Below are 23,826 nucleotides of genomic sequence, written 5' to 3' on the forward strand. Positions count from 1 at the left end.
TATATTGGCTTTTCCTAGAACCGTTTCAGTTTTTGTCAACATCCCACTATTGTCGCATGCATGAAACTTTTTTCTGCAAATGGTCATCGATTCAGCGACTCGCCTCACCCACATGCATGTCATTCCATTTTCTGAATCTGTCATTCACCATTTGCTTACATGATCATTCACTTATGCTTACTCTTAGTATCAACATGCATTTGCACTCACATTCACTTTCAGTTACCTGTCGACGATTCTGGCCAACCTCGGCCTTGACTCTGCCTCACTAAGGCAGCGTTGCGCAATCCTGAGAAGGAAGGCTCTACCTTTCTCCCCATAAATGTGCGTTTCTGCCCAGCAACTATTCCCCAAGCCTGTTTTACACTATCATGAGGGACAGTGGTTGTTGGCCAAGGAATTTGCACAATGCAGTCATTGAGCCTGCAGTTATTTCCAGTTGAGATTGCGCATTATGTAAGCCCGGCAGTCAACATCCAGAATAGACTGTGCATTGAACAGTTCCAACAATCAGTTAGTCTCCCAGCATCCTAGATTGTGCCTTGTGCAGTCTTGGCAGTCGCTCTCCCAACCTCCCGACCGTAAGTGCGCAACCTTCATGATCAGTCACACAGGTATGTTGCAAGTCAGTTCTCAAGTACATTTTGGTTTTCGACTGACAAATTGCTTTCCATGAGCGTTGACATGTCCCCAGGTATTGCAGGTGCTCATATGCCTCTCAGCAGTGTAGGTACAATGGTTTCCAAGAGAGAATAGTCGAAGACACCGTTCAGAGCACATCTGGAGATGCAGCCAATCAAGAATCTATGAGCTTGCATACTCACGAAGACATCAAGTTGTTCGTAGACAAGGACATCAAGATATGACAACAGAAGCATCATAGCAAGTAGCATCATGAACAATAGCTGAAGGTAGGATATCGAATGTAGCGAATGTAAGAGGAAGGTTGTTGACAATAAAGAGGCGAGACCAAGTTGTAAGATCAAGCAGATCCACTGATAATGAAAGCAAATTTGGAGATTCAAGCTATGAGGTGACAGCGTGACATGCAGGTTGCGTGAAGACAAAGAATGGAACAAAGAAGGAGTTGCATGTGCTAAATTATGGATGATACCAACCATAGGTGACTACGGAGTTGGTTGCTGCTCAATATTTTTGTGCCATAGACATCTATCAACACTTCTTGTTTTTTGTATGTAGCCCTGGTATGAATGTGGTATTATAAATATGTTATTTGTCTAGTTATTATATACAGGGAGGTAATGTCAATCTCAATTTTTTTGCCTCCATAGGATACGCTTTAAGTAGTTGTAGGAAAACATTGAGATTAGCACCTTGAGAAATTTGATATCTCCAGGCATGTAACAGATCAGAAAAATCTATGCTAGTTTACATAACCTTAAATACCACTAGTTTAATGGTATCCAGAAGTCCCAAAGTGTTGGGAAGTGTGTTTGAAAATGTGGAAAATGGTTGAACATGTTTATATGATGATGCACCCTCATCTGCTTGCCTACACTGCATATGTGGCAACTTCTCTTTGTGAGGGGAATTTTGTATAACATTCCACTAGTTAGTATTCTTATGATCAAAGAAAGTTGGTTGTGGCTTATGCATATTCCCAAAGCTTATTTTCATTAGTTGGTGCACCCAGAGAAATGCAGTGCATTCTACAACTCAGGTGAGGGTGAGATAATTCATTAACTCTTTCTATTTGTGTGTACCTCTGTGCAACAAAGTATTGAATTTAGACAACATATTGGGTGCATTGGATGTTGACAATAACATAGACCCATCTAAACCCAGGTTGGATGTGCACCTAAAGGTTGTGAAGATTGAGGATGCATCTCCTGACTTCACAACTTGGGACAAAATATTAGAATTGAACCCATAGTTAGATGGATCTATACTAGTCTCTAGTCATGGCCAGAGATTCAAGAAGTGAGCTCAAACCAAATGAGGGTGAAGTGATCCATCAATTCGGTGATCCATTAATTCCCTACCGGACCTCTAAAAGAGAAAAGACTTGTGCCATTCCTTTTTATGTGTGTACATGTGTATAGAAGCTAGATGCATTAAGTCTATAAAATCTAGATGGTGCCTGGATGCATTATGTTTGCGCAATATGGCCTATATATATGAAATATTGGGATGGACATACGTGACATTGGGCTTGGCTATCTGAAGATGCATATCAAATCTGGGTTAATAACTCAATACAGGTCTTCCCTAATCTTCCCTAGTAAAGTTTCTTGAAGATATTTGTGGATGTGTTAGTTAAGGTAAAATACATATGATTCATAAGCACACTAACATCTGAAAACAAACCAAAAGCTAACCAACAAGGAAATCCCCTGCAAAGAACGGTTTGAGACTTACCTTTTGCAACACCATGTGCAATCCTTACCCTGGCAGGCCAATCGAGTACCCTTCCATCTTTTGCATCTAGAAACTACAATAGATTGTCGTTGGGTGCAAAATCATACACAAGAAAGCACTCACCTCTACCTCTAGAACAACAAAATCCTCTTAACCTCACCACATTTTCATGCCCAAGAAGCGAAAGAGTCTTTAGACACTCTTGAAATTCTAATTCCTCCATTTTGCAACTCATTTTACTGATGCCTTGATGACCATAAAAGACCCGTCCCTCAATACCCGCTTGTAAGCAGCACAATAGTTGTTTTTTCCCAATAGATTCTTTTCAGAGAAATACTATGTTGCAGATTCAATTTTTTCGAGGTTAAATTTGGAGCTCTAGAAGCATTCACATCTTGTTCCATCATCTGCCAAATGATTCCAACCAATAGTTATGAAACGGGTAATTCTTGGAAATCAAATCACAATACAAGAGTGAACTAATTAAAGGAAAATAAGAGATTAATATATTATAAATTTCTAATCTTATAAGGTATAGTACACAAACAAAGAACTATAATATAACTGAGAGAACCCACTCACTTATATCATTTAAGCCAAAATATATAGTAGTAATAGAGGAATACAAACCCTCAGAAGTGGTAACTCTCTTCAAAAGTAAAACAAAAGAACAGTGATGCCAATTGTATACATTTAGACAGAGTAACTAAATTATGAAACCAAAATAATGCCATTTTGACTTCCTAAAAAACTGTGAGCCAAGAAGTATGGCTTAATTACAATATATCTTGACAATATGCAGGGCATGAATTGCCTGAATATAAGAAAAATACAACCAAATAAAGTGGCAAGCTTGCACGACCATGCATAACATACAAAACACTTTCTTAATAAGAATCTAAATGAAGATCTTGAAAATTAAGCTCCCAGGTAAGGGTACAACACCTGGTTAGCATTGTGCCAAATAGTTAAAATATTGAAAAATATTTGCATAATTTAAACATCAAAATTCATAAACTGAAATCCACTTTCGAAATAGTTAATTTTTTTTCTTGGTTAAATGTTGACATCTGTATAATCTATACAAGAAAAAAAAAAGGTATTTGAATTTCAGATCAAAGGATTTGAAGGATCCCTAAGTGTTAATGAATGTTTCAAGTAATACAAAACCTTTTACACATGGATATGGATCTTTAACCAAAAGACCAAATAGAGATGTTTGGATGAATCCACATTCTAAAATTGCCATGCCTGATCAAGTGAATTGAAGTAGTCATCATTGCTTCTTGTCATCAATCCAAGCGAGTTTCTGAAGTACAACCCTGATAGGAAGCCTTTGAGCAGCAACCTCATTGGTGCAATCCAATGCAATGCATGCTAAATTAGAAGCCTCTTCTTTTGAGTACTCCTTTCCGAGAGTTATATCAATGAATTCATCTGGCCTCCCTGATTGTACAAGAGGCCTTATTGAAGAAGAGTTTATCCTTGATTCTCCAGTGAAAAGATTTAGCAGTATGATTCCAAAAGCATACACATCACTTTCCTCTGTAAGACGACCAACTGTGGTGTATTCTGGGGCCAAATATCCCATGCCTATAGAAGATTTCAGGATTGAATACACTATGTCATCCGCTAAAATTTTATGCAGACCGCAATCTGAAAGAAGAGGATTTAAGTGTTGATCAAGAAGAATCTTCTCAGCTGATATGTTTTGATGCACAACAAATTTGCTCATGCCTTCATGCAGATACTCAATGACTGCGTAGATTGATACTAGATAACAAAACCAAACAGCGAGTGACTATCAACATAAATAAACGATAGGCTTAAAATATACCATACCAATGATCTATCTATCTCATATACAATTTATTTTATCAAAACATGTTCGTTTCCTGGAGAATTTTGATTAGAAATGCAGGCAATACTCCAAATACTTAAGTGTGGTTATGTTTTCCATGAACCTATGGAGTTGGTTGCTGCTCAATATTTTTGTGCCCTAGAGATCTATCAACACTTATTGTTTTTGTGTGTAGCCCTGGTGTGAATGTGGTATTATAAATATGTTCTCTGTCTAGTTATTATATACAGGGAGGTAATGTCAATCTCAATTTTTTTGCCTCCATAGCATATGTTTTAAGTAGTTGTAGGAAAACATTGAGATTAGCACCTCGACAAATTTGATATCTCTGGGCATGTAACAGATCACACAAATCTCTGCCAATTTACATAACCTTAAATACCACCAGTTTAATGATTTCCAGAAGTCCCAAAGGGCTGGGAAGTGTGTTTGAAAATGTGGAACATTGGTTGAACATGTTTATAGATGATGCAGCATCATCTGCTTGCCTAAACTGCATATGTGGCAACTTCTCTTTGCGAGAGGAATTTTGTATAGCATTACACTAGTTAATATTCTTATGATCAAAGAAAGATGGTTGTGGCTTATGCATATGCCCAAAGCTTATTTTCATTATTTGGTGCACCCAGAGAAATGCAATGTGTTCTACAACTCAGGTGAGGGTGAGATAATTCATTAACTCTTTATGTTTGTGTGTACCTCTATGCAACAGAGTATTGAATTTAGACAACATATTGGGTGCATTGGATGTGGACAATAACATAGACCCATCTAAACCTAGGTCGCATGTGCACCTCAAGGTTGTGAAGATTGAGGATGCATCTCTTGACTTCACAACATGGGACAAAATGTTAGAATTGAACCCAAGGTTAGATGGATATATATTAGTTTCTAGTCATGGCTAGAGATTCAAGAATTGAGCTCAGATCAAATGAGGGTGAAGTGATTCATCAATTCGGTGATCCATCAATTCCTTACCTAACCTCTAAAAGAGAAAAGACTTGTTCCATTCCTTTTTGTGTGTGTACATGTGTATAGAAGCTAGATGCATTAAATCTATAAAATCTAGATGGTGCTTGGATGCATTGTGTTTGTGCAAAATGGCCTATATATATGAAATATTGGGATGGACATACACGATGTTGGGCTTGGCTATCTGAGGATGCATATCAGATCTGGGTTAATAACTTAATATAGGTCTTCCCTAGTAAAGTTTCTTGAAGATATTTGTCGATGTGTCAGTTAAGGCAGAATATGTATGATTCATAAGCGCACAGGGCATGCATTACCTGAATATAAGAAAAATACAACCAAATAATGTGGCAGGCTTGCATGACCATCCATAACATACAAAACATTTTCTTAATAAGAATCTGGATGAAGATATTGAAAATTAAGCTCCTAGGTAAGGGTACAACCCTTGGTTAGCGTTGTGCCAAACAATTAAAATATTGAAAAATATTTGCATAATTTAAACATCGAAATTCATAAACTGAAATCCACTTTCAAAATGGTTAATTTGTTTTCTTGGTTAAACGTTGGCATCTATATAATCTATACAGGAAGAAAAAAAGGTATTTGAATTTAAGATCAAAGGATTTGAAGGATACCTAAGTGTTAATGAATGTTTCAAGTAATGAAAAACCTTTTACACATGGATATGGATCTTTAACCAAAAGACCAAATAGAGATGTTTGGATGAATCCACATTCTAAAATTGCCATGCCTGATCAAGTGAATTGAAGTAGTCATCATTGCTCCTTGTCATCAATCCAAGTGAGTTTCTGTTGTACAACACTGATAGGAGGCCTTTGAGCAACAACCTCACTGGTGCAATCCAATCCAATGCATGCTAAATTAGAAGCCTCTTCTTTTGAGTACTCCTTTCCAAGAGTTATATCAATGAATTCATCCGGCCTCCGAGATTGTACAAGAGGCCTTATTGAAGAAGAGTTTATCCTTGTTTCTCCAGTGAGAAGCTGTAGCAGTATGATTCCAAAAGCATACACATCACTTTCCTCTGTAAGACGACCAACTGTGGTGTATTCTGGGGCCAAATATCCCATGCCTGCAGAAGATTTCAGGATTGAATACACTATGTCATCCACTAAAATTTTATGCAGACCACAATCTGAAAGAAGAGGATTTAAGTGTTGATCAAGAAGAATCTTCTCAGCTGAGATGTTTTGATGCACAACAGCTTTGCTTATGCCTTCATGTAGATACTCAAAGCCTGCACAGATTGGTACCAGATAACAAAACCAAACAACGAGTGACTATCAACATAAATAAACGACAGGCTTAAAGTATACCATACCAATGATCTATTTATCTCATTTACTAGTTATTTTATCGAAACATGTTCGTTTTGTGGAGAATTTTGATTAGAAATTTAGGCAATACTCCAAATACTTAAATGTGGGTATGTTTTCCATGAACCTATGGAGTTGGTTGTTGCTCAATATTTTTGTGCCCTAGACGTCTATCAACACTTTTTGTTTTTTGTATGTAGCCCTCGTGCGAATGTGATATTATAAATATTTTCTCTGTCCAGTTATTATATACAGGGAGGTAATGTCAATCTTAATTTTTTTGCCTCCATAGGATACACTTTAAGCAGTTGTAGGAAAACATTGAGATTAGCACCTCGAGAAATTTAATATCTCCGGGCATGTAACAGATCGGACAAATCTCTGCCAGTTTACATAACCTTAAATACCACCAGTTTAATGATTCTGAAAGTCCCAAAGGGCTGGGAAGTGTGTTTGAAAATGTGGAACATTGGTTGAACATGTTTATATGATGATGCACCATCATCTGCTTGCCTGCACTACATATGTGGCAACTTCTCTTTGTGAGGGGAATTTTGTATAACATTCCACTAGTTAGTATTATTATTATCAAAAAAAGCTGGTTGTGGCTTATGCATATGCCCAAAGCTTATTTTCATTAGTTGGTGCACCCAGAGAAATACTGTGCGTTTTACAACTCAGGTGAGGGTGAGATAATTCATTAACTCTTTTTGTTTGTGTGTACCTCTGTGCAGCAGAGTGTTGAATTTAGACAACATATTGGGTGCATCGGATGTGGAAAATAACATAGACCCATCTAAACCCGGGTCAGATGTGCACCTCAAGATTGTGAAGATTGAGGATGCATCTCCTGACTTCACAACTTGGGACAAAATGTTAGAATTGATCCTAGAGTTAGATGGATCTATACTAGTTTCTAGTCATGGTTAGAGATTCAAGAAGTGAGCTCAGACCAAATGAGGGTGGGGTGATCCATTAATTATTATATATTTGTGTGTTTACATTAAATTTAGATGGCAAAGTAGCAGTGCAAGTTCAGTTCTAATGAGAGTGAGAGTGATCCATCAATTTTGTGAGCGAGTCTGCCTTCCCTACCTCACCTCTAAAAGAGAAAAGACTTGTGCCATTCCTTTTTTTGTGTGTACATGTGTATAGAAGCTAGATGCATTAAATCTATAAAATCTAGATGGTGCCTGGATGCATTATGTTTATGCAAAATTACCTATATATATGAAATATTGGAATGGACATACACAACGTTTGGCTTGGCTATCTGAAGATGCATATCAGATCTGGGTTAATAACTTAATACAGGTGTTCCCTACAAGTATTCCCTAGTAAACACTGACATCTGAAAATAAAACCAACAGCTAACCAACAAGGAAATCCCCTGCAAAGAACAGTTTTAGACTTACCTTTCGCAAAACCATGTGCAATCCTTACCCTGGCAGGCCAATCGAGTACCGTCCCATATTTTGCATCCAAAAATAGCAATAGATTGCCATTGGGTGCAAAATCATACACAAGAAAGCACTCGCCTCTTCCTCTAGAACAACAAAAGCCTCTTAACCTCACCACTCTACCTGATATCACCATTGCCACTGTGTAGGAATCTACCCTTGTGTAATATAAAAACTTCACTGCGTGAAGCAAAAAAAAAAGATCAAACATAGGAATGAATTATAATATGTATAATTTTACAACTTGTAATAAAGATTGTTTCCTCCAAAACATTGTATCAGACAAGCGATATCATCGAAAACCAGGGAAAGTTTTGGTCCTACATGTTATAGAGAAAATTTCAAAGTCAGAGAGACGGCATGCAAATTAAAAAGCAAAGGAAAAAAAAATCTTACAGCTAGCCATTGTGCTCTCAGCTCATCCGCGGCACACAAGAGCTGACGAGCTCAACTGGCTCTTGAATTCTGGAATGGATATTTTACTCTTTACTGCACAAAGAGAATTTAATTTACAATTATAATTCAAGCTCCCGGAGATTCAAATTCAATTCAGCCTCCAACCTTTAGAACTTTACAATTTCACATATATAACACACACAAGACGTATGATATATTCAGTTGCACCGAAAAGCAGCGATAGCTAACCCTGACCAGGTCGTTGTACACTAGTAAGAGAAGTATAACCTGCAATGACCAAAGAAGGTATATTAGTGATGTAATTTAGCATTAAAAGGAAATAAAGCTCTTAAAAAACTAAAACTTAAAACACCTCCATGTGGGCCCTCCCATGAGTGCCACATGCTTCACCTCCTTCTCTATGGCATAGCATGCAGAGCCTAAACCATGCCACTTAACATTGTATCATGGTCATATGTCAATACAGGAGGCAGAAGGATAATCCAACTGCCCACTGCACGTGCTTCAGTTTCAACTTCGCAGCCTTCTGCGATTTGTCTCATCTAGCTGCCAACACTCTCGGATGAGCAGATAGATACAGGCAATATGGGCTGAGCTAAACGAACTAGGTTGTGTAGAGGGTGGAGGGAAAGGTTAGGAATCCCAGGGACCGGAACTATTCATTCGTCTCTTTTTCAGAATCCTAAGAACCAGTCATTCATCTCATCTCTAGTAGACATGATAAAGAGAACCAGACCTTGCTACCGAATGCTACCAAACCTTGCTTATGTATTTTGCCTAATATAGAAAGATGTGGAGTGAAGACACCATATTATATACACCCCGGGTTCTCTTATGAACGCTAGACAGGAAACAGAGGTGGGCTTCTGCTTGGATCGATCCTCAATGAAACAAGCTGCCCCCAGGAAAAGAGAGAGACATGCATTAAGGTTCAAAGCTAGAGGAACAGGGAAACGGAAGTGAAAAAAGGACAGAAGGGATTGGAGACAGCAACAAATACCACCCTGAATCCATTATGCTCTCTACAAAGAAGATCTTTATACACGCGCTACTCAGATGAACAAAGGCAAAGTGAAGATAAGTAGAGCAAGGAAGCGAAAGGAGCGTACTACATAGTCTCAATGAATAAGGAAGAAGTTGCGCCTTGACGTCTAGCCTAGAAGTATTGATTGAGTCAGAAGGATTGAGTAGCCTTAAAGATTTGCCTCGCGGTTCAACCTCATGGCCTTCTACGCTAGTAAGTATTTTCTTCTTTTATTCACCTATGAAATATTGTTGCGGGCATGGCAAGGCTGGCAGCTCCATAAATCAAGCGATCCTTAACTGAATAAACCCAGGCCTATATGGATGGAAGGGGAGCCGTGGCATTCTGAAATGTAATTCAGCATGCTCCCAAACACGTCTTCAGTACGAAAGGCGATAGAAACCTCCTCTTCTGCTTGGATAGATGGAAGTTATGCTTCTGCCTCTTCTACTTGGATAGATGGAAGTTACACTTCTACCTGGACAGAAGCAAGTTACGACGAAGGCTGCAAATAGGGGAACTCGCAGCTCTCCAACAACGCCGTGACTGTGTCGATTCACCATCTCAATTCGGTGCACTGACCTTAATGTGCCTCAGTTTGTTGCACGATGTGTTTTGTTGCAAGCTGTGTGCCCTTCCTGTGATTCACCATCACATCGAAACCTGCCTTTGCCACTGGACAAACATGCACTCACATGCAATATATATGTGGGGTGTAATCGCCATGTGTTGTAGGAGGTCAGGGACCTGTTGTGCTTATATGTTGGTATATACCAGGGTGTTCCTGAATGTTGAGATAACTTTTAATGCCCTCCAATAATGCTAACATTAGTTTAGATTGCAGGGAATTGTCAGGCCAGGGTAACTCCAGAATGGGTAGAAGAAAACTGATTGATTATTTCATTAGAGAACTATTGTTTATATACATAAATGAGATGGATCAGTTCATCTTCTTGATGACTGTTCACGTTCCAGTTTACCCAACCGCTGAGGATTAGGTGTGAACATTCCCCCCCTTAATCTGAAGGGATGTTGGTGAGTCCAAGCATCGTTCTGAATCTTTCAAGCTTTTCTCTTCCAAGCGCTTTGGTGAAGATGTTTGCAATTTTCTCATTTGTGGAACAATGACGGAGATGGATTGTTTTGGCCTCAACATGATGTCGGATCAGATGATATTTAGTATTGATGTGCTTAGTGCGATCATGGAACTTTGGGTTCTTGGCCAACTTTATTGTAGAGGTGTTATCAATCATGAGTGGAGTTGATTGTACTTGTTTTACCTGCAAATCTTCAAGAATTTTCCTGAGCCACACAATTTCTTTCGTTGCTTCAACTGCTGCCACGTATTCTACTTCTGTTGTGGAATCTGCTGGAACTGATTGTTTGCGTGATCTCCAGGAGACAACTCCTGATCCAAGACTCATAGCATATCCTGAAGTAGATACCCCAGTTTCTTTGTCTCCATTGAAGTCTGAATCAAAGTATCCAATCAAGCTGAAGTCGTCCACCTGTGTATACTTGATTCCAAGGTCTTGAGTTCCCTTCAAGTACCTTAGAACTCTTTTTGCAGTAGACCAATGTCCCTCACAAGGTTTTTGCATAAACCTGGAGAGGATTCCAACAGCAAATGAAATGTCTGGTCTGGTAGTAGTGAGGTAGATGAGACTTCCTACAAGCTGTCTATACTTTGTTGCATCCTCAAATTCCTTTCCTTCAATAGATGTGAGCTTCAAGTTTTGTTCCATTGGAGTAGAAAGAGGATTGCACTCTGTCATGCCAAATCTGTTTAACAAATCTCCAATGTATTTCTTTTGAGAAATAAATATGGATTTTGGATGTTGGGTTACTTCAATGCCAAGATAGTAATGAACATAGCCCAAATCAGACATTTCAAAACTTTTTCCTAATTCTTTCTTTATGGATGCAATATAGCTTTCATTGTTCCCTATCATTAAAAGATCATCTACATATACCACAAGATATACAACTATTTTGCCAACTTTCTTGACAAATAAAGTTGCATCATCAAGATCAAAATGTTTGAAGTTGAGTTTCAGAAGATGCTCAGTTAGTTTTTCATACCAGGCTCGTGGTGCTTGTTTGAGGCCATACAAGGACTTCACAAGTTTGCATACTTTATGTTCATGTCCTTTCATAGCAAATCCTTCGGGCTGGGACATAAAAACATTCTCTTTTAGATCTCCATTCAAGAATGCAGTTTTTACATCCTTTTGATGGACTTTCCAACCGTTCTGAGCAGCTAGTGCAAAGAGTGTCCGGATGGTGGCCCATTTTGTTGTGGGGGCAAAAGTTTCCTCATAATCGACTCCTTCCTTCTGTGTTAAACCTTTTGCCACAAGCCTAGCTTTGTGCTTGTCAAGTGAGCCATCAGCTTTGTATTTGTTCTTGTAGACCCACTTGCAGCCAATTGGTTTGGTTCCAAATGGAGGATCAACCAGCTTCCAAGTGCCATTCTTTATGAGGGCATCATACTCCTTTTGCATCGCTTCTTTCCATTCATCATGAGAAGCAGCGTCTTTGAAGGAAGTTGGTTCAAAATCTGTAGAAAAGTTCAATTCACAATCATAAGTAACATCCATATCAACAGGTGAATTAGAGTTATCTACATCACCTCCATCTTGTCGGTTTGTATTTCTGGTTCCTGTTTTTCCAATTTCATCAGGATGAACACTTTCAAGTGTCTTTTTCAGCCACTTTGGGGGACCTTTCTGAGATGGTCCAGGCTGATCTGTTGATTGAGTTGGGACAGAATCAAGATTGAGTCTCCCAATTCTATCAATTACATCACTTAAAGGATCATCCAGTGTTGGAGTTTCATGCAAGGGAGATTGTTCTTCAGAAGAAGATTCCACATGTTGATCTAGTATAGGAATCCCCCCTTCAAGATGTGGAATCTGATTATCAAACTCTTGAAATGATTTCGTTTTTGTGAATCTATCCAAGCGATCAAGTTTCCGCTCAACAACACTGTCAGATTTGGATGATTCAAGAAAAATGACATCTCTAGATACAACAAACTTTTTATTTACTTCATCATAGAGATGGTATGCTTTAGAGGTGTTTGAATACCCCAGGAAGATACACTTACAACTTCTAGCACCAAGTCTGTTTCTATGTACCTTTGGTATTAAAGCATAACAGGTGGAACCAAAAATCCTGAGATGTTTTACTGAAGGAACATGTCCATACCACAATTCATAAGGAGTCTTGTTTCTTATAGCACTAGATGGACATCTATTCTTTATATATGCAGCACATAGAACAGCATCAGCCCAAAACATTATCTTTACATTTTTGAAGAAAAGCATGGATCGTACCATATTCAAGATTGTTCTATTCATTCTTTCTGCTACAACATTCTGTTGGGGATTATAAGGTACAGTTGTTTGATGTTTGATCCCATGTTGGCGAAGATAGTTTTCAAATTCATTTGATGTATATTCTTTTCCATTATCAGTGCGAATAGACCCAATATGAGATTGTGCATCATTTTCAATCCACTTATGAAAATTCTTGAATGTTTGAAAAGCATCATATTTGTTCTTCAATAAATAAACCCAACACATTCTGGTGTAATCATCAATAAATGTCATGATATATTTATTTCCATTTGCAGAAGGAACAGGCATTGGACCACATAAATCTGAATGAAATAGTTCAAGCTTCCTATGTGCTCTTGAATGTGAATCATGAAAAGACTGTTTGCTATGCTTTCCTAGAATGCAAGCATCACATTGCTTATGTTTTCTAGGAATTGTAGGCAAACCAGCAATACCATTTTTCTTCAACAAGCGGAGACTATCATAGTTTAAATGTCCAAATCTAGCATGCCATAATAAACTTGACGGAAGTGTACCTTCTTCATGATGAGAAATATATGAGAAATGTTGTGCATGAGCAGAGGTTCCTTGCAGTTTAAGAAGTCTTTCTTCTTCTATACCCCTCATGACAAGTGAGTGGTCAGATTCCTTTCTTACCTCAAGCTTGCCATCAAACATATGAATGGAGTGACCTTGCTAGCGGATGTGGACCAGGGATAGCAAGTTTCTCTTGAGCTGTGGGAGATATAGAACATGGTCCAGATGAAAGTCTGGAAGACCAGGCAGTTTAAGCCTGATTGTGCCAAGCCCTGATGGCTTGATTTTTGACTGATCTGCAAAGTATACTGCTCCATCAACATTGTGAGTGAAATCTTCAAAAAAATCTTTTCTATGAGTCATATGACAGGTTGCTCCTAAATCAAGCAGCCAATCATTTTTCGAAGAAGCAAGTGAAGCATTAAACAAATCTTCATTTACTCCAATGTTACATTGTGCCTCAAAATAGTGAGCGGATTCAGGTGCTTTACCTTTGTCTGTATCATCAGTTTTACCTTTCTACTGATTTCTTCTCTGCTCAATTTTGTCCCGTGGTAGCTTGCATGTAGAAGCATCATGTGATCCATTTCATTTGCAGCGAATGCAATGCAGATCTGCCTTTTCTCCTTGAGAATGTCTGCCCCCCCTGCCTCTGAAGTATCTTCCTCTTCCTCTTCGTCCACCTCTTCCTCTTGTAGAATCTTGAGCAGGATGCTTTTCTTTATGAGCAAGGCAAACAGTCTCTTCAGAAGATTCAGGGACTGTCTTCTTTCCAAAGGCTTTCTCTCTTTTAGCAAACTTTTTCACAAGAGAGTCAAAGGTTATATCTTTAAGATTTCCATTTTCTTGTAATGACTCAAGATAATTGGAGTATGTACTAGGATAGAGTGCTTTGAGAAAGGCAATAAGAGGGATATCCAGCTCAACCTTAGTGGATTTAATATCATGCATTATAGACTTTACTTCAGATGCAAGAGCAAGAGGATCATTATTTTTCAGTTCAAGAGTGAAGAGTTTAATCATGAGCTGAACAACTTCAAGTGCAGAATGTGAGTCATAGAGCTCTTTCAGCTTTTGTAAAGCTTCAAAGGCAGTGGAATAAGATGAAATATGATGACTTACTTCTTCATTTACAGATGTTGCGATCAATGCATAGGCTTTGCTGTTCTTGTTTTCCCAAATGACAAGTTCTTTATCTGATGTAGGCTGCACAGGGTCTTTGTCTTCTTCTCCGACACACACTCCTTTCCACAACTCATTGTAGATGAGGGTGTGTTTTACCATCCGAGACCATTTAGAATAGTTCTCCTTGCCAGTGAGAACTATTCCTACCATAGAGATGATTGAATGCATTCTGTAAAAAAATTCTTCTACTAAAAAAAATCCTTACGTTACAGCCTTCAAATCCCTCTAATATTTGCTAAAAGCATCAACATTTCATTTCACATATCACTGCAATACTACTATGTTTTGAAAAAATGCGCAAGGGATCACTTCAATATATCACTTCATTGTATTAATATATCACTTCAATATATCAATATATCATGCAATACTACAAATGCTTTGGTATATAAAACATTATGGAAACACCGCAATATTTTGAATGATACACAAACGCTTTGAATTATTTAAACTGTGTAATATCATGAATTCAACAAACTGCTCAACGCTATACCAAAACCGCCATCATAAATATACACTGAAGTTAAAAATCAACTGCATAGTACTCAACACTTTTAACTATCCCAGCAGCTTCGTGTCCAAGAATGCGTGGAAAAAGACCGTCTGGATCCTTTCCGCTTCAAGTATAGAGCCACATGCAATATCTTATACGGACCTCCCCAGCCTGAGGTGTGGCGACTTGGACATATTCAATATACATGCGTTAGCTGTATCCATTCATTTGATCTCTGTTTCTGTGTATATAACCCTCAGTGATGTCGACACAGGGTTAGGTCATCACATGCAAAGCTGCTGTTGCATGTTGGTGAGGGTGTTACTGCGGTTCAACCATAGAGAGAGGAGCCGAGGCGCAGAGCGGACTTGCGAAAAGATTTGAATCGAAATGGCCAGGATTAAGGTTCATGAACTCTGCAACAAGAGCAAATCAGAGTTGTTAAGCCAGCTCAAGGAGCTCAAGGCTAAGCTTGCCTTGCTCAGAGTTGCAAAGGTCACCGGAGGAGCGCCCAACAAACTCTCTGAGAACAAGGTCGTGAGGCTATCAATAGCTCTGATCTGAGGCTCGGGGGCGTGACGAGAGATGTCAATGGAGACCCGGATGAAAGAGGTGCAGAAAAAAACATCTATTATGTCACCGGCGAGAGCAAGAAGGCGGTAGATGCTAATGCTATCGATGATTATGCCATAGGGAAGCTCAAGGAGTACGATACCATACGATGGGGGGAATGTACCTGAGAACAACGAGCTGCAAGTCGGCGTCGGAGGATCCAAGGGGTCGTGTACGCCGTTTCCTATGAAATCTCCTCAACGGAAGGATTTTGATTAATCTTCAGTATTTCCACAACGTCCTCGATGATCTTGCAGAGCCAGTGCAAGGGGAATATAATGTTTATTTTTATTTTTTTTAAATGTAATTAGGGATAGATTCAATCAATTTGATTAAATTGTTGGAAATATAAATTAGGAATGTCATAATTAATGTTAAGATGATTTGGAATAATTGTTAAAATTAAAAACTTACACGAATGTATTTATTATATTTAATATTATAATGTTATTAAAATTTGAGGAATAATCACATTTATTGTTTTGGAGTGGATGTTTTTAATCATTTATTGTGGTTCATCCTCATGACAAATATGAAAAATCAGATCTGAAATTAGGTCTAAATATGAGAGATGCCCATGTGGATGTTTTTAACCATTTATTGTGGTTCATGGATAAGGATGAAAAATCAGATTTGAAATTAGGTATAATTCTTAGAGATGGCCCATGTATAGTTCTCGCACATGGGCATCTCTGAGATTTATACCTAATTTCAGAGCTGATTTTTCATCTTTGTCGTGAGAATGAAACACAATAAATGGTTGTAAACATAACAAAGCTGTGATTATTCTAGAAATTTTATTCAATAATAATATAGGTGAAATTTTATTCAATAATAATATAGGTTAGATCACAGAAATCTGAAATTAAAAAAAAAAAAAAATTAAATCATTAAATACTTATCTATCTATATATATATAACCTTATTTTCATTGCGGCTTATCCCTGCTTTCAGACTTTCAGACTGTGGCTATCCCTCTTGTCGTAGCATGACCTTTGGCCACAAACAGACCCAAATAAAAAATGTTTTATGTTGTTTCGTCGTTATTTCCCTACGTTGAGAATATATCGTTATAAAGGACAAGATAGGAACTGGTTCCAAACTTTTACCGTCGACTCAATAAATGGTTTATTCTGAATGTCTTTCATGTAAACATATACTGAACATGTCTCATATCGATTCTTTTAACGTAGCGGACATGGACATGTATTTTCCAAGTCACTCATGCAAAAATTGGGATACTGTGATAACTTGAAAGGCTCACTTATTTAAATAAGTTCTTTACGGCCACATGGAAAACCTGTGATGTGAAAGAATGCACGGCCTTTTGTTGTTTATCTTCACAGATTCATTGTTTTCGAAAGATCAAACAATATTTGCTACTGTTGGTTACTGATGAAATTCATACCAGTTGTTATCAATAAAATAAATTATCATTGTTGTTGTTAGAATTTGTAAAAGGATTTTACCTTTAATGGTTTGATAAACCATTTGTGTTTTTATCGCATAGATTCAAATTTCTAGAACCTGTTAATAACATTCATGAATAATTATATTTAATATAATAATGGCAGCCCATCTATAAATTAAAGATTCTACAAAATTATCATTACTGTTAAAAAAAATGTTAACAAAACTCTTAGCATTACTTCCCAAAAAAAGGAACTAGAAGTGACAATCTCCAGATACTAAAAATATTTTAAAATTTGATGGATAAAAAATCAAATTATTCATCAGATTTTAGAAATTTCTCAAAATCTACAATAGCCATATAATTTAATTACATTTTATTTCTGAAATTTATTTTAATATTTTTTTCCTTATCTTCATTTGCTTTATATCTTTACTTACTGTTTGCTTTATATCTTTACTTACTGAGACTTATTGATACTAGCATTGCAAGCTATGATTTCTTATCTTCATTTACTGAGAGTTATTGATACTAATGATCCCTGGCGTATTACATTGAACCCTCCACAACATTCTAAAAACAAAGGAGAGACAGAGATCTATATCAGGCACATTGTCATATTATAATAACACAAATTACAACGAGATTCATCAGTAACTCAACAATTTGGACACAGCATAGATACTCATGTACCCTTATTATTATAAAGTAATACCGCCGCAGTCATAAACCCGGTGCACAGGCAATGCAAGCCATGACCATCGGTACCTAGATAATAGAGTTGATTAAGCGGTTAAAGGTTGATGGGCATGCCCATCCAATGCTGCAAGCATCTGCCTTGCAGGGGTCGCCACACGATTCACTCCAAACAACCTTCTCCACGTAACTGTTATAAGGATAATCCGAGGGCACCTTCAGAATTTGGTTCTCCCTGGGCATCCAGCAATTACACGCCCCCGTGTCAAAGTTCACTACCGTGGCTTTGTATTCATACACAACTCCCTTGTCCAACGTCTGCGTTAGGGAAAAAAATATTAGTGAAAGAGAAGAAACCACACATATAGTATAAATTCAAGATATCATTCCATAAAGACTCAGAAAAATGATCCAATCCCACTAAGTCTTATCCAAACCCAAATTGTGAAATGCAGGTGTCTGCCAAAAGTTCAGTTAAGCTTATCTAATATGATCACAACATAACATACCACACTGTAAACCCAAACATTCCCGGTCGTCCATGTCATATTTTCGGCCTCAGAAGGTGTCCAGTTGCTAAGCTCGGTCCCGTTGCCTATGATTTTAATGACTTGGCCATATTGGGCGCGTTGGGTAAGCACAAATGTAACGCCCACTTTGTCACCCTGCACAAATTCATCCGTAGACAAACGCATTAATATATGATATAATTCCAACATTTTCTATGTAGTACAGGAACAATACTGAAATACCCTAAATAAACTATTGTTGTAAGATATTAATAGCTTACCGAAGCCGAGATGGCAAGAAGGCCTGCAAACCCGACTAGAATTAGCAGTAAACGAAGACTGAAAGGAAGGGTTGCCATCCCTGATATTCAAACAGCTTAGTGATCTCTAGCTCCTGTGAATTGAAATGGCGAAGGGTGAAGAGATTATATAGAGGGCGAGACTCTATAATTGAGCCGACGATAAAGACATTCAGTCCTGCCATGTTGCTCTCAACCAACCTATCTTATCCACAGCTCCAAATTCATGTGGTACATTCGAGTGGAGGAAATTAAAAAAGATGACCAAATTAAATAAAATTACAGATGACTTTTCACAGACCAATGGGCCTTTTGAATAATATGCTTCCACCATGAAAACGCAAGATAAGCAGTCTCATTCATATGTGGTAAAAGAACACGCCTTTGTTATTTGATATCCACGTTCATAGCTTTATCACAATGATGATATTCGTAGCATATTCTTTCTATCGCATGGATCTTATATTTCAATCAGCGTAGATGTAGTGTTATATCCATAAACACACATGGGTTGCATAGAACTTTAATTTACAGAGATCTTCATGGATGGTTGGAGTTACATTGCATCTTATTGCTTGGACTTTTGGTGGATATTTTGCACTTTGTCTCTTATAATGTACTGATGCATGCATAAGCCGTGCTTGTGTCCTTCCAACACAAACGATAGTCCTTCATATACAATTTACGATAGTCCTTCATATATGTATGATGTTAGAAGTAGTGCTTTTATACTTCCAACACAAACGAGAGTCCCTTATATACAATTTTTATTTTTATTTTTTTTGGGTCAAAAGTGGAAAATTAAAACCATATGCATATGCATGATACATACATAAAATTTAAATTTAACAATTTTTTGTAAATTGATATTGGTGAGGCTACATCATAGTCATGTCTAATAATAACATTATAATAGGTCTTAGAATTGAACCAGTGACTTCACAACTAAGACTTCTTTTACAAGGCACCCTACTTCCTTAACAAGACACCCCACCGTATATCCAAGACGCATAGACAAATTCAACACTGGTTAAAAAAGCAATTTTTATCTTTTTATTATACAATGAATATAATATATGTAATAAATGATGGATTTTTCCCATATATTAATAAGCAAATATAATTTATAATAAATACAATTTATAGTAAATATAATTTTTTTTTCCAAAAAAACCATAATCTTTATTAAAACTAAACAAAAATTACATTCTATAAACACACTATTATGTGTATGCAGTTTAGGTGGTCCATCATATTCTTCAAAATTTCTAGTTTTATTCTCGGAAAAATTACATAGGTTTCCCATATCATCCATGCAATTGTTGCCATAAATATCCATGCTTAAGCAAATGATATAGATCTATTCTTAAAGTTCTAAAAGCAATCTTTCGACCATCTTAGAAATATATACAAACAAAACAGAATTTGAGAACCCCATAATACGATCATTTAACCCCTATAGGAAGGAGCATATGGGCTGGATATCTACTGTAATTTGTGGTATCTAATAACCTATTGCAAATCTCCATAACCCACCAAAAATTATTTTCCAGAGAGAACATCACCTTGAATAGACCATCTACACATAGATTTAGTTCCCTATAGATATGTAGACAAGTGCACTATGAGAGCAAACCCTTTAAATGTAGTGAATTTGAAAAAATTGGCTGTAAGAGAAAATTCATGCATGTTTGTGTACCATTTAACGAATTTACCACAAGCTTTGAGTCAACATAAATTTGCAAATGAGATATTCCCTCGTCAATGGAAAAGGCAAGAAGATGTCGAAAAGCAAGAATTTTGGCTTAATTATTTGTATCTGACCCCAAACCAATGGAAATATGAAAGGAATGATCAAAGGATAGATGGAGAGAGAAACCAACAACAATTTTCTGACCCAATTCAACCGGGGCACCGTCAAAGAACTCCTAGGGATATGATTTGCCTAGAGAGACATCGACAAGCACTCACGATTTACGGGATTCATTTTCTTGTGGAAAATGTCCAAGGATAACCATCTCTTTGGCAACAACGTGACGGGGAAAGGAAATGTTGTCATAAAAAATCGCCCGATTGCGAGATATCCATACACCCAAGGAAATGATTAAAGGAAGAGGCTTAAATTTACGGGAAGACGAGAGGGAGAGCCATTACTGCCAAGCAGAATCCATTGATAGATCACGCCAAACACCAACTTTAGGTTTAGTCGATCTACAAAGATCCCATGTAGATTGGAAAAAAGTGAATTCCATGAAAAGATGATTGATCGTTTGTCCATCATTCTGGCAGAGAACACACCAACCAAGGCATGTGACAAATATTTTTTGTAATGTGTCCCATGTAAAACCTTTCCATTTAGAATTTACCACATTAAAATCTTTTCCTTGGAAGGGAATTTAGCTTTCCACAACAATGGCCATCACCACTTTGAATCTTGTAACTAATGAGTGAAATATATATATCTTTTGGTGAATAGATTCCACACTTAGAACCAGACCAGATCAATTCATCATCTCCATTTGTTAATTTAATATGACCTTCATGAAGTGCAGTGATGTAGGATTGCCAATGTTGAACATATTGAATTGGAATACCCAGTTCATCTATTGTTTTCCACCCTTGATACCATTTAGATGTAGAAATATGATCCACGATTTGAGTGATATTTGTGATCTTGCAGTCTCGTAAGGATTCAATTAATGACATGGGAAGAAGATGTTCCTTCCAAGAACTAGGCCAAGGGTCCTTCCCAAATATACTCTAATGCCCGATCCAACACACCATACAAAACCACTATGAATGGTTTCAAAGGTGTTTATTACTTCCCTCGAGATGATGGAGATATTTTGACGAGGGTTGTCCACACACCTAATCGAGTCCCCCACTAAAAGCGAGGTGATGTATTTTGCAATGAAAACCGTTTTCCACAAACTTTGATATGTGAGGAGGCGCCAAAATCCTTTTGCCTTAAGGCCATGAGAGAAATGAAAGATGTTCTTCAACAACCAAACCCCCATATATTTTGATTTTCCAATTTTATCCCCTCCAACCCAAGGAAGCGTAGAATCTGTACCATTCCCAGAGCATAAGAATTTAAAACATATTCTCCTAAAATGTTCCAAGACTCCTTTTGGGATCCATTCCAATGATGACCAATATACTGGAACAACCTCAAGGATAGATTTGATGAGAACAAGGTGGCCTGCCTTGGACAACCATCGGTGGCACCAAATGTTGATGTGCTTTTCCACCTTAGAGATTAACCAGCGCCAATCCTCCTTTTTGTATGAGTTGGGTTTCAAGTGGAAACCCAGGTATTTTAGACCATCGTCTAATTGGGAGAATTCCATTGGAATTTAGACTCCTGCATCAAACAGCCTCGAGGACATATTTGATGAGAACAAGGCAACCTACCATGGACAACCATTTGTGGCACCAAATGTTGATGTGCTTTTCCACCTTGGAGATTAACCAACGCCACTCCTCCCTTTTATATGAGTTGGGTTTCAAGAGGAAACCAAAGTATTTTAGACCATCATTTAATTTGGATAATTCCACTGGAATTTAGATGAATTCCATTGGAATTAAATTAATGATGCGATGGACATTTTCTGCTCCAAAATTTGAGATGAGAAGTGAGCATTTGTGATAATTAATTAACATCACAAAAGCCTTCCCAAATAGAAAGAGTGTGGTTACTCTGTTGAAAAATGTTTTAAAAGTTATAATAAAAATTAAATGTTGAAAACACTTAGAACTTAAATAATATTAAAGTCATATTAAATTCATTATCTAAAGTTATTAACTCCAATAACTATATTATTGTCTACGCCCATGTTCACTATGGGCATGATGCTTATGGTTGATTATGGGTATATTGGGCATGATGTCTATGGTTAATTATGGACATGTTGAACATAATATCTATGGATAATCATGTTTGAACATGATGTCATGTGTTAATGTATAATTAATGTATCACTAACACAACCACATTAGTAAATGTGATTGATATACGCCATTCGACATCATTTCATATGTCGATTGAATAAAAAAGGTGGAAAATGTTGCCAATCGATGTCTATCAACCGCATTTTGTAATGTGGTTGTGCTAGTTGATGATTTCGCGCTTCGGGAGGATTAGTAGACTATGGTTGACTATGGCTAAATTTGTTCAAGTTATGCTAAAGGAGCATTTATTATGGTCAATATAATTAACTATGGATGACCATGGTTGTCCACAACCAACTATAGTTGACTATGGTTGACCATGGTTCATATTTAATGATGGTTGACTATCGTTGCGCATGTTCACCATGGTTTACCATGGGTGAACATAGTTTGATCAATTTGACCATGGTTGACCATTGTTTTCTATCATAGATTATGGTTGCCCATGTTGGCAATGGATGACCATGGTTGATCATGTTCAACCGTGGTAACCTTGGATGAGCATGTTTAACCATTCTAACCTTGGTCAACTATGGTTTTCCATGGTGAGCATCATTCAGCATGAGTTGACCATAGTTCTCTAAGGCTAATTATGGTATGGTTGACTATGTTTGATCAAGGTTGACCATCATTGACCATGGTTAACTATGGCTAACTAAAGTTGGTTATGATTGACCATGGTGACGAGAGTCAACTATGGTTGATGATGGTTGACCATGCTCACCAAAGGTTATTATGGGTTGCCATAGGTTACTATGGTCAACCATAATAAAGCATGGCAACCATAATTGTCTATGGTTTATCACATTGGCTATGGCTAACAATGGTTGATCATGGTGACTATGGTTGATCGAAGATGATCATGCCCGCTTATGGTTGAGTAAGCTTGATAATGGTTGACTATATGGGGAATATGATTACTTAAAGATGACCATGCTTGCTCATGGTTGACTGAGGTTGGCCATGGTTGACTATGATTGCCATGTTTGACTATTGTTGACTAAGATTAAGATTGATACCTATGGTTGACTATGTTGAACCTTAGTCAACCATGCTCAACTTTGGTCAACTAAAGCTAACTATGGTTTGATTTTTATTTGTCACATTACAATGTTACTTTTCTATTTGTCACATTACAATATAGATTTTTAATTGTCATATTGTGATGCAATTTTTTTACTCACAAGCAATATCATTTTTTTTTCATCTATTTTTTTTTTAAATTGATAAAATTAGCTAAAAAGATTTTGACTTAAATTATTATAAAAATTACACCACTTCACTTTAACAAGAAGCAACCTCTACTTAGCATATAGGCTTTGCCTTGGAGGCAAAATAA

At 37.3% G+C, this 23,826-nt stretch overlaps 3 protein-coding genes across 3 annotated transcripts; all 3 read right to left on the bottom strand.

Annotated features, from left to right (window-relative positions):
* Positions 1 to 3,655: 3,655 nt before the first annotated feature.
* LOC149209409 (putative serine/threonine-protein kinase PBL3) lies at positions 3,656 to 3,970 on the bottom strand. The gene has a single exon (XM_089398616.1). It carries the CDS (start codon positions 3,968 to 3,970, stop codon positions 3,656 to 3,658), a length of 315 nt encoding a protein of 104 aa, XP_089254742.1.
* A 2,021-nt stretch (positions 3,971 to 5,991) lies between these two features.
* Positions 5,992 to 8,148, bottom strand: LOC149209410 (proline-rich receptor-like protein kinase PERK7). Its single transcript, XM_089398617.1, has 2 exons — positions 7,968 to 8,148; positions 5,992 to 6,473 (listed from the first exon to the last, which is right to left on the bottom strand). Exons 1-2 carry the CDS (start codon positions 8,146 to 8,148, stop codon positions 5,992 to 5,994), a joined length of 663 nt encoding a protein of 220 aa, XP_089254743.1.
* A 9,555-nt stretch (positions 8,149 to 17,703) lies between these two features.
* On the bottom strand, positions 17,704 to 18,664 carry LOC149209411 (glucoamylase-like). Its single transcript, XM_089396367.1, has 3 exons — positions 18,519 to 18,664; positions 18,238 to 18,393; positions 17,704 to 18,046 (listed from the first exon to the last, which is right to left on the bottom strand). Exons 1-3 carry the CDS (start codon positions 18,594 to 18,596, stop codon positions 17,801 to 17,803), a joined length of 480 nt encoding a protein of 159 aa, XP_089252493.1. The 5' UTR covers positions 18,597 to 18,664; the 3' UTR covers positions 17,704 to 17,800.
* Positions 18,665 to 23,826: the final 5,162 nt, after the last annotated feature.

The sequence above is a fragment of the Pinus tabuliformis genome, chromosome 1_2 (assembly GCF_031772625.1).
Source record: "Pinus tabuliformis cultivar Carrire ecotype Pingquan chromosome 1_2, CPIR1, whole genome shotgun sequence".
NCBI classification, from domain to species: Eukaryota; Viridiplantae; Streptophyta; class Pinopsida; order Pinales; family Pinaceae; genus Pinus; species Pinus tabuliformis.

Bases quoted from the DNA above. Each gene is read 5' to 3' on its own strand.
- LOC149209409 (XM_089398616.1), bottom strand. From the start codon at position 3,970: ATGGGATATTTGGCCCCAGAATACACCACAGTTGGTCGTCTTACAGAG.
- LOC149209411 (XM_089396367.1), bottom strand. From the start codon at position 18,596: ATGGCAACCCTTCCTTTCAGTCTTCGTTTACTGCTAATTCTAGTCGGG. The intron at 18,394-18,518 runs GTAAGCTATTAA...GAATTTGTGCAG, and splicing joins TTCTTGCCATCTCGGCTTCG to GGTGACAAAGTGGGCGTTAC. The intron at 18,047-18,237 runs GTATGTTATGTT...TCCCTAACGCAG, and splicing joins ATGTTTGGGTTTACAGTGTG to ACGTTGGACAAGGGAGTTGT.
- LOC149209410 (XM_089398617.1), bottom strand. From the start codon at position 8,148: ATGGTGATATCAGGTAGAGTGGTGAGGTTAAGAGGCTTTTGTTGTTCT. The intron at 6,474-7,967 runs GTAAGTCTAAAA...CAATCTGTGCAG, and splicing joins TGCACATGGTTTTGCGAAAG to GCTTTGAGTATCTACATGAA.